The 11,101-nt window shown below is 50.2% G+C and overlaps 1 protein-coding gene across 1 annotated transcript; it reads left to right on the forward strand.

Moving 5' to 3' along the window:
* The first annotated feature begins 526 nt into the window (after positions 1 to 526).
* Positions 527 to 10,889, forward strand: LOC146343538 (CD209 antigen-like protein D). The gene is made up of 4 exons (XM_084860172.1): positions 527 to 633; positions 3,434 to 3,585; positions 7,120 to 7,229; positions 10,417 to 10,889. The coding sequence occupies exons 1-4, from the start codon at positions 570 to 572 to the stop codon at positions 10,562 to 10,564; spliced, it is 474 nt and encodes a 157-aa protein (XP_084716298.1). The 5' UTR covers positions 527 to 569; the 3' UTR covers positions 10,565 to 10,889.
* Positions 10,890 to 11,101: the final 212 nt, after the last annotated feature.

Below are 11,101 nucleotides of genomic sequence, written 5' to 3' on the forward strand. Positions count from 1 at the left end.
TATTTTAAGGCTTTGATCATTGCAAACCTTTTAGATGCGGAAGTACTTGCTGCTGCTCAGAACATATCAGAAAAATTGATCTATTTTGCCAATATCAATGACAGAGTGCAAGGTGTGATTGGTAAGTGTCACTGCAATGCTGAAGAATCAGGGTGCCGGGGGGCGGGGGGGGGCTCCAAGGCTGCATCTGCTGGAAGCCCCTCGTCGACACAGCTCTTAGCCCTGTTTGCCTTTGCATCCCTCCACACTTGCTGAAACACAAGTTGGTTCTAAGAGCCAGGTTTGGTCAAAATCAACAGATTCAGTGCTACTTTTCCACGTTTCAGCTTCAGATACCTAACTGGTTTTGCCTGTTCCAGAGGAACAAAAGGAAGAAATCATTTCGTGGATACTCGGAAAGAGCAAACAAAGCAGCTAATGGAAACATCAACTAAAAGCATAGTCATATGCTTGCCTTAGGTCCATTGGTCCACTAAGGACATTGATTTGCACTCAGTTCACACCAGACTAAAGGAGGGTATACAACACACAAGTAATTGATGGTGCACAAGGAGCAGTCATTTTAAAAAATGGCTCTCCCCACCACTCCCCAGAACAGCAAGATGGCTGCCAGCATGCGTCCAGAGGGCCGAGGTAAGGAGCTGGGGGCTGGCCACAGCGGTGGCGGTGTGGATGGGCTAGGCTTCCTGATCATGGCAAAGTGCTTCAGAGCCACCCAACTCACTTTGTGCCCCCTCCCCCTCCTCTTGGAGGTGGCATGAAGCCCTCGCTTCAACTTGGAGCTCAGGGTTCTGGCCAGAGTGGTGCACAGACCTACAATGATCAGTCTTTTCGATCAAAAATCAAAGATATCCATCACAACTTAATTGATAGAAATTTATAAAATTACTCATGGTATGGAGATAGTGCATAGATGTATCTTTCTCCCTCTCCTGTAATATGAGAACTCAGGGTCATCCAATGACACTGAACAGTGGGAAATTCAGGACGAAGAGAAGGAAGTGCATCTTCACACATAGTTAAACAATAAACCTTTAATTTGTTAACACAAGATGTAGCGATGGCCACTAAATCCCTGTCCATCTGACTACTAGTCTGGAGCATTTGCATCTAGTAATGGGCCAGGGCGACAGATTAAGGATTCTACTGGTGTACCACACCCCACCCTACCTGAGCTGACATGAGTGCTCTCAGGTGTGATGCTGAGGTTTCCCAGACTGCTGGTTCTGGGGGATATCAGTGTTCCTGCTGTGGGTACCTTGTCTGGGGCAGCTCAGGATTTCATGGTCCCCATGACAACCATGGGGCCGTCCTACCATGTCATTGGCCCAAGTAGCAGGACACACTCTAGACATGGTCTTCTCAGCCAGCTATGGAGATGGTGATCTCAAGGTGGGGGATTTTGAACTGGTCCCTTTGACATGGTCAGATCACCTCCTGTTGAGGTTTAGACTGGCAGCAGCTTTCTCCCTCTGCATAGGTGGGGGACCTATTAAGCTGGTCTGCCCCAGAGGGTAATTTGTCAAAGCCCTGGTTGATCTATGCAATACAGAAATAGCCTAGATGGCTGACATGACTGCTCCTGAGCACCTCTCCTGATTAGTAGAGCTTGTGCTGTTCTATGGTAACCCCAGAGCTGAGAGCGATGAAACAAAATAGAAGACAGCTTGAGTGCAGATGGAGGAAAACCTCTAGTGGATATAATGGAACACTGGTGTGTCCTATGCTCAGGTATATTCAGGGGCAGTGAAGGTGGCAAAGAAACAATATCCCTCTGCCTCTCTTGAATCCTCTATGTGCTGCTCAGTGGAGCTTTTCAGGGTTGTCCAGGGGTTATAACATTCTGGCCCTTAAGGACAATGTGGATCCATCATAGGCCCACTGTGATACATTTCCAAGGCACTTCTAAGATGAAGTCTCTTACATCCACCAGGACGTAGACTCCAGTGTTATAGCAGGCAAATCAGGTAAGGTGTCCAGAGCACAGCAGTGTCCAGTTTTGTTGGATGAGTTTCAGCTGCTTCAGCTTGAAGACATTAACAAGGTGCTGGGATGGATCTCAATCCTTGCCCCACATGGCAGGGAGGGAACAGCCAGCTGGGCCAGAGAGGCAATTCATTCCTCCTTACAAGCAGGAGTGGTTCTGGGCCACCTGAAAGAGGTGGCAATAAGACCACTCCTGCAGAAATCCTCCCTGGACCCATTGCCTCAAAAGAACTTTAGACCAGTGGTAAATGTTCCTTTCCTTTCATGAGCTTTGCACAGGTGGTTGCTGACCAGCTCCAGATGCTTTTGGATGAGACCAATTATCTGGATCCATTTCAGCCAGGGTTCAGGTCAGGTTTTGGCATGGAAACAGCCTTGGTCACCCTGTTTGATGACCCAAGTTGGGAGAAAGACAGGGGTCTTTCCTGTCCCTTGGCAGCCAATACCATTGACCATGCTATCCTTCTGGGGACAATGTCTGAGCTAGGAAAGGGGGGGGGGGTTACTGCATTGCAGTGGTTCTGGTTCTGCTTGCATGGCCAGCTCCGGAATGTGATGCTTGGGGATATTGCTCACCTCCATGGATTCTCCAGAATGGGGTTCCACAGGAGTTGGTTTTGTCCACCATGCTATTTAACATCTGCATGAAACAGTTGAGTGGGGCCATCCAGAGTCTGGAGTGTGTTACCATCAGTATGCTGATGGCACGCAGCTCTGTTCCTTGTTTTCATCCTTATCAGGGGAGACTAGAGGTGCTAGATTGGTGCCTGGCTGTGACAATGGACTAGATGAGTGCTAATATATGGAAACTCAATCCAGACAAGATTGAGATGCTGGTAGTGGGTGATTCTTCTGACCAGATGAGGTTCTGGATGGGGTTATACTTTCCCTGGAGCAGCTTCATAGCATAGGGTGACTTGAGGTCAAGGGGCCTCAGCGGCATGAAGTGCCCTCTATCAGCTTTGTCTGGTGACTCAGCTATGCCCCTATCTGCCCAGAGGTAAACTGGCTTCAGTAGTCCATGCTGTGGTAACCGCCAGGTTAGGTTTCTGCAGTGCTCTCTGCATGGGGCTGCCCTAGAAGATGGTCTGAAAGCTGCAGGTTGTGCAAATTGTGGTGGCCAAACAGACAGCAGGGACCAGAAGGTCTGAGCCTATTCCACCAGTTCTGGCCTGCTTGCACTCCTTGCTTTTATGTTTCGGAGCCCACTAATGATCCTTCTAAATAATTATAGGCTGAATATGTTCGTTATTGGAACAAATATTTTGGAAGGACTGGATAATGTCAATATTTTTCTTCCGCCTTGAAATATGCTAGTATTTTCATAAATTATGCTGGAGTTTAATATCAGTACATAATTCAGTTGAAAATGTGCGTAGATGTACGAGCTGGCTTCTACTAAACTCCTCTTTTCCTGTTCTTCATGCTTTCCTGGTTTGTCTCAAAGATGTCATTGATGAAAACCTGAATAGTGGTTGGACGTTATTCAACAGGAACCTCTATTATTTTTCTTCTGTGGAAGACACATGGGGGAATGCCAAAGAGCAATGTGAGGGACTCGGTGCCAGTTTGGTTTCTGTTGAAACGGAGGAAGAACAGGTGAGCAGAAAAACTGAATACAGGAAAGGCCGAAATAACCCTCCACAGGTTGATGGCGTTGTGCCCTTTGGGTGCCTTCAAAGACCTGCTGCAGCCTCTCCATCACGTGCACCTGTGTATCTCCTTGGTCCCGGCTCCTTTCCTCTATGAGCAAAAGGAAGTCACAGGGGCAGCTTTACAGGGCCTGTCTTCCAGTGAGGTGAGAGCAGTCTGATTGGATGGATTGGGGGAGTGGCGAGCACAGTGGTGAGAGGTGGGGTTTTGGCACAGCACTAGGCATGACTCAGTGCCAGGAGGTGTCCTGTCTGCTTCTGTGGTGGCCTCTCAGACTTCCAGCGAAGTGTCTGGGTCAAGCAGCAGCGCATAGTCTGGGATCATTTATTTATTTATTCATTCATTCATTTCATTTCATTTCATTTCATTTCTATACCACCGAATGGCTGAAGCTCTCTGGGAGGTTCACAAAAATTAAAACCAAACGGCACACAATAAAACAATTTAAAATATGTAGATAGGGGTGGATGAAAGTCACTTACCTGTCCTCGAAGCTTTTCGCGGTGGGGGGGAGGTGCTTCGCTGCTCCCCCCGCGAAGTTCAGGCCGGGGGGGGAGGCTTCCTGCCTCGCCCGGCCAAAATTCAGGCCGGGGGGGAGGCTTCCCGCCTCGCCCGGCCGAAATTCAGGCCGGGGAGGAGGCGCCTCGCCTTGCCCGGCCGCGAACTCAAAAGTTTTTTTTTTTTTTTTTAAACCGCCCCTGTGATAGGCTACGTGACGATTAACATAGCCTATCATGGCTAGATCTGCAAAGTCAGATCTAGCCAGGCAGACGAACCACCCACTAACAGTACCTCCGTCTTGTCTGGATTGAGTTTCAGTTTATTGGCCCTCATCCAGTCCATTACCGTGCCCAGGCCCTGATTCAGAACAGCCACTGCCTCACCTGGATTTGATGAGAAAGAGAGGTAGAGTCGGGTGTCATCCGCATATTGATGGCACCTCAGCCCACAACTCTGGATAACCTCCACCAGCGGTTTCATGTAGATGCTAAACAGCATGGGGGATAAAATAGATCCCTGTGGAACCCCATGGCACAATTGCCATGGCACAGAGCAATAATCCTGCAGCACCACCTTCTGGAGTCAGCCATCCAAGTAGGAGTGGAACCACTACAGTGTAGTGCCTCCAACTACCCCCCCCCAGACAGCCTATCCAGAAGGAATCCATGGTTGATGGTATCAAAAGCCTTTGAGATGTCCATGAGAATCAACAGGGTCGCACTCCCCCTGTCCCTCTCCTGGCAGAGGTCATCCTACAGGGCGACCAAGGCAGTTTCCGTTCCAGAACTAGGGATGGCGGAGAATTTCTCCCCGAAACTTCGGGGGGCCGAGCGCCAACGTGTTCGGCCCCCCGAACAAGTTTCGGGGAGAAATTCTCCGCACCCCCCCGCTCCCCGCAGCCCCCCCGGGATGGGACTTACCTTTGCCGAATGTCCCTCCCGGCGGCGGGTCCGGCCGGCGGTTCGGCGGGTCTTCGTCAGGGGCGGGGGCGGCAGCCGATCTTTTGACCGGCTGCTGCTGCCGCCATTGCAATAAAAGAAAAAAAAACACCCCCGTGATAGGCTACGTGACGATTAACGTAGCCTATCATGGCTAGATTTGCAAAGTCAGCTGTGATAGGCTACGTAAATTGTCACGTAGCCTATCACGGGTGACATTAAAAAAAAAGAGCGTACGGATAATGTACTATTTATTTGCTATTTGCATTGCCCATATTTTCGCCGTAGTCTACGTAAATCTTTACGTAGACTACAGCGACCAAATAAGGAACGCGAATGGTGGCTCCTTATGGGGGCCGCCATTTGCGTACGCGCTTTTTTTTTTTAAGTGACCCGTGATAGGCTACTTGGCGATTTACGTAGCCTATCACGGCTGACTTTGCAGATCTAGCCGTGATAGGCTATGTTAATCGTCACGTAGCCTATCACGGGGGCGTTTTTTGTTTTTTTTTACTTTTTTTGGAATGGCGGCGGCGGCAGCCGGTCGAAAGACCGGCTGCCGCCCCCGCCCCTGTCGAAGCCCTGCCGAACCGCCGCTGCGACCCGCCACTGGGAGCGACATTCGGGAAAGGTAAGTCCCATCCCGGGGGGGGGGGTGCGGGGTGCTGGGGGGTGCGGAGAATTTCTCCCTGAAACTACTTCGGGAGGCCGAATACGTTGGCACTCGGCCCCCCGAAGTTTCGGCGAGAAATTCTTTGACACCCCTAGGTCCAGGTTAGGCTTTTTCAGGAGTGGTCTGATTACAACCTCTTTTAAAGTGGCTGGCACCACTCCCTCTCTCAAGGAGGAATTTACAACCTCCTGGACCCAGCTGGACATCCCCTCCTTGTTTGATTTAATAAGCCATGAAGGGCAAGGGATCTGAAGAATAGCTGAAGAAAGGCAGAACAGCATGTGCAACCCAAAGGTGAAGGCCTTTGAGGTGACCATGGGAGCTTCAGCCATAGGTGGTGGTTTCAAGAGTGTGGGAGTCCCAGGGGAACAGGATGTGCCATGATTACTGGGTGGTTTAAAAGTACAGTAAGCAAGCAAGCAAGCAAGCAAGCAAGACAGGAGGTGGAAGAGGAGGCCACACCTTCCCAAACAAGCCCTCTCAGAAGCAGCAGCAGGAGGAACTCTGCCCATTGCCCAGACTCCTCCTTCTAGGGAGCAGCACAGTGTGGGACAAGGCTTTGGTGGTAGCGGTGAGCCCGGGGCATCCAGCCAGGTGTCACGCGGTGTGCCATTTAGCGGAGCAGGTGGAGGATGCTTCGTGCTACCTCTTGGCCGACCAGGCCACCTGGAGCGAGGAATGGCAGGTTCTCTCCAAGGTCGTCCATGGACATCTGTCTTGCCCACCAACCAGCATTCCAAGCAAATAGGCCTTTTCGAGGGCGGGTGTCAATGTAACACCCCACTGTACCTGCCTGCAACCTGAGCCGGTGACAAAGCTGGTGTTCCTCAAGGTGAATCTTCTGCTGTAGGGATCCTCCCTGCCTATCCCAAGTGAGCCGGTGCCAGGCTCACACTGCTGCTGCACGCTGCCCCCTTCTCCCTCCATTGGGGTAAACTGAAAGCGCTTGAGGAGGCAGGCTCTGTCCCTGATTTCCATCCTATCATGAGAATATCTGTAGAGATTTCCAGCATGTATGCCCGTAGTTGCAGCCAGCGCTTTGCAGAGAAGCCTGCCTTTCCAGGGTGTGTAAACCTTTGTGAACCGCCCAGCGATGTTTGGCTATGGGGCAGTACAGAAATATAATAAATGAATGAACTGAATGAGTACATGTGCAAAGAGGACCCCTCCGATGTGTGAATGGATGTGCATAGGGCCTGGGGACTCTGTCACAGCAACGACACTACCTTCAGTGTATTCGTTTTAACCCTGATAAGGCACTGTGGTTTCCCAAGATAAGGGCATGGCTTGGAAGGACTTTGAGAGGAGTATCTGGCCTCTCATTCCTGGTAAAGACTTCCCGCTTGTGCTTGTCCTTTTTTTTGGCAGAGGTTTATAAATTCGAATGTCAAAGAATTACAGTACCCTTACTGGATTGGACTTTTTAAAGACAAGAATGGAGATTGGCAGTGGCTTGGAGGGATGCAAGCTGGAAGCAAGTGAGTTTGTGAACAAAAATTCTGTATGGTCTGCATTGCAGAAAGTTTCTCAGATGGTTTTTGACCTACAGCTGTCCGTATTCTTTGCATTCACTGAATCTAGAATATACCATAGGACTTGGCTTCCAGAAAATCTGGGCTCCTATTCTTATTTATTTATTTATTTATTTACTTAGAGGTTTGTAGGCGACTAGCACTATTCTGCTGTCCAGGTACATCAGAAACCGTTGACATGCAGTGGCAGCTGGTGCCCACTAGGACTGGTGGGGCAGAGGCAGGTTCGCCAGAGGCAGGGCAGACATCTAAATGCACAGCAGCAAGCAACCCATGCCACCAAAAGGTGAAACTGAGGCACCTGAACGTTAAGAGAAAGAACTTGAAGTTTGTGTCTGGGGCAAGAACCCCCAAAATGCGCCCCTTTGGGCCCTCATTCTCCGATTCCACCAACTCCCATTGCATAGGAAATCAAGTGACTTTAGGATTATGAGTGCAAACAGTGCAAGGGAATCCTCAGAGCCACACAAAATAATGATAATGATCTTCTCAGAGTCTGCAGACAAGACGTCTTTGGAAACCAGCAGCCTGTTCTGGATGCAACCAAGTCTCCCCACACTGCATGTAATAGTAATAGTGATAATAATAATAGGGATGGCCAAACACACCCTTGCCTATGCTGTGTGCTGTTTGCCAGCTGCCCACTGGCCAGCCACACCTGTTTGCTGCTCGTGGCAAGCCACGAGGAGGCTCACAGGCACCGAGCAAGTGGTGTGCAGTGCCCCACTCCTCCACCGAGCTGCCATTCTGTGCAAAATGGTGGCTCAGCCTTTTCTGTAAAGGCAGTTTTTACATAAATGGCAGCTGTAAAGAGGCCCATTTACGCAACATTACAGGTGTAAATTGTTAGTTTGGAGGGGCTTGTGCTGGGGAGGGGAGAGAGGCATGGGAAAAAAGGACCTAGATCACAGTCACAATTGGAGTGGGGATGGGGGCTTGGCAGCAGACAAAATGGTTCTGCCACCAAGTTCCCTGAGATGCCAGGCATAGCTGGCTGGATGACTGAGGGGTAAGGGGGACAAGCTATGCACTGTGGGTGGTATGCCCGATCATCTGTTGAGCACACCCTCCACACACTGGGAGTTGCTCACAAAACAACCCCCAGTGCATAGCTTGTCACTCACGATGGGGTAGCGTGTCATGCAAACTCATCCAGAGAGAGAGAGAGAGAGAGAGAGAGAGAGAGAGAGATGCAGACCGACAGGCAGGAAAACAATAACAACGGCTTAAACAACTTTTGTAGGGATGGACGAAAGTCACTTACCTGATCCCGAAGCTTGCTTCGCGGTGGGGGGGAGGCGATCCATCCCTCCCCCTGAAATTCTGGGTGGGGGGAGGTGCCCCGTCCCTCCCCGCTGAAATTCTGGGTGGGGGGGAGGCACCCCAGCCCTCCCCACCGAAATTCTGGCCGGGGGGGAGCGCCCCGTCTCTCCGGCTGCGAAAGTTCTGCTCCTGCCGGGATGCAAATGGCGGTGGCTGTAGCCATCACCATTTGCGTCCCTGGCCTGCAGTCAGCCGTGATAGGCTACGTAAATGTTTACGTCGCCTATCACGGCTGACTTTGGGAAAAAAAAAACGCGTACGCAAATGGCGGTGCCCATGGGAGCCGCCATTTGCGTTCCTTATTTTGGCATGCGTAGTCTACGTAAATATGTACGTAGACTACGGCGAAAATAAGGGCAAGGCTATTTGCGTTGCCCTTATTTTCGCCGTAGTCTACGTAAATATTTATGTAGACTACCCATGCCAACATAAGGAATGCAAATGGTGGTGCCCATGGGCACCGCCATTTGTGTACTAGGGATGGACGAAAGTCCCTTAACTCGTCCCACAGCTTTTTTGGGGGTGGGGGGAGGTGCTTCGTTTCTCCCCCCAAAATTCTTGGCGAGTGGGGAGGCACCCTGCCCCTCCCCGCCAAAATTCTGGCCGGGGGGGAGGCGCCCCATCCCTCTCTGCCGAAGTTCTGGCCGGGGGGAAGCGCCCCATCTCCCCGGCTGCGAAAGAAAAAAATAAAGTGTAAAAAACAAAAACCAAAAACGAGATAGGCTACGCAAAGATTTACGTAGCCTATCACAGCTAGATTTTCCAAGTCAGACGTGATAGGCTACGTAAATCTTTACGTAGCCTATCACGGCTGACTTTGGGGGGGGAAGCTTGTATGCAAATGGCGGCGCCCATGGGTGCCGCCATTTGCGTTCCTTATTTGGGCACGGGTAGTCTACGTAAAGATTTACGTAGACTACATAGTCTACGTAAAGATTTACGTAGACTACATAGTCTACGTAAATCTTTACGTAGACTACCCGTGCCCAAATAAGGAATGCAAATGGCAGCGCCCATAGGCGCCGCCATTTGCGTACACGCTTTCCCCCCCCCCAAAGTCAGCCGTGATAGGCTACGTAAAGATTTACGTAGCCTATCACGGCTGACATTGAAAATCTAGCCGTGATAGGCTACGTAAATCTTTACGTAGCCTATCACGTTTGCCCCCCACACACACACAAGCCTGGAAATGGCGGTGGCCGACCGGCTGCCGCCGCAACGCCGCCGCGACCCGCCGCCGCGAGGGACATTCGGCCATGGTAAGTCCCATCCCGGGGGGGGGGGGGGCTTTGGCCGTCGGAGAATTTCCCCACCAATTTCGGGGGGCTGAATGCGTTGGCATTCGGCCTCCTGGAGATTCGTGGAGAAATTCTCCGACATCCCTATTGTGTACGCGCTTTTGTTTTTTTTTTCCAAAGTCAGCCGTGATAGGCTATGTAAACATAGCCTATCATGGTGTTTTTTGAACATCTAGCCATGATAGGCTATGTAAATCTTTACGTAGGCTATCACGTTTTTTTTTTACTTGGAAATGACGGCAGCGGCGGCCGGTCAGAAGACCGGCTGCTGCCGCCACCGCACCGCCGCCGCACCGCCACCGGGAGCTGCCGCCGGGAGGGACATTCGCACAAGGTAAGTCCCATCCCGGGGGGTGGCGGCGGAGTGGCGGACCGTTTCTCCACCAATTTGGGGGATCTCCCGGAGATTCATGGAGAAATTCTCTGACATCCCTAAACTTTTGTAATGCCAGAAAGTGCGGAAGGAAGTAAACGTCCACTCTGGATTGATTAGTGCTGCCTTTTATTTTCAGATACTGGGCCACAGGACAAAAACCTGTCATTGGTCCCTCCTGCGTTTCGACAGTACATACCTGTGCGAAAAACTGCTGGATGGAGGTATCCTGCAATCTAAAACAGCGGCCTTGTTGTAAGAAGATGCCCGATGACGAGTGGCTGTGATTGGATGCCTTTAGAAGAATGAAATTGGATTCCACAATCTTTATACAAGAACAAGGACAATAGATTACTCCCCCCCCCCCGCACCCTTTTTTTTAAAGAAACACAGCAGTTAGGGTCAGCCATCTGGGTGATGGAATTTGGGTATGGAAGAGGTCAACTCTCTGACATCAGCCTTCGAAAGCCCCCTATCAAACCTGTTTTCCTGAGCCTAGAAAAGAGGCCTTACTTTGCAACCTGAACGACTTAGATGGCCACAAAAATAAAACAAGGAATAGCATGGTCATAGCCCACTTTCTGTTGTAATAAATTACTTTAGCACATCTACCAACATTTGTTTCCTTGTTTTATATTTCTGATTTGCACCTTGCCTTTCTGATCTTAATGAACTATACCTATATTACCAGTGGTGATATCATAGATCCAGGTGACGGTGTGATTTTATTTTTCTTATTTTTTCATCTTGTCTTCCCTATATTTCCTTCTATCCCCATATATTTCCCTTAAATAGTTAAGTCTATATGTTGAAATGTAAAAAAT

This window comes from Heloderma suspectum, chromosome 5 (assembly GCF_057233095.1).
Source record: "Heloderma suspectum isolate Gila_16-S chromosome 5, 16-S_ref, whole genome shotgun sequence".
NCBI lineage: Eukaryota > Metazoa > Chordata > Lepidosauria > Squamata > Helodermatidae > Heloderma > Heloderma suspectum.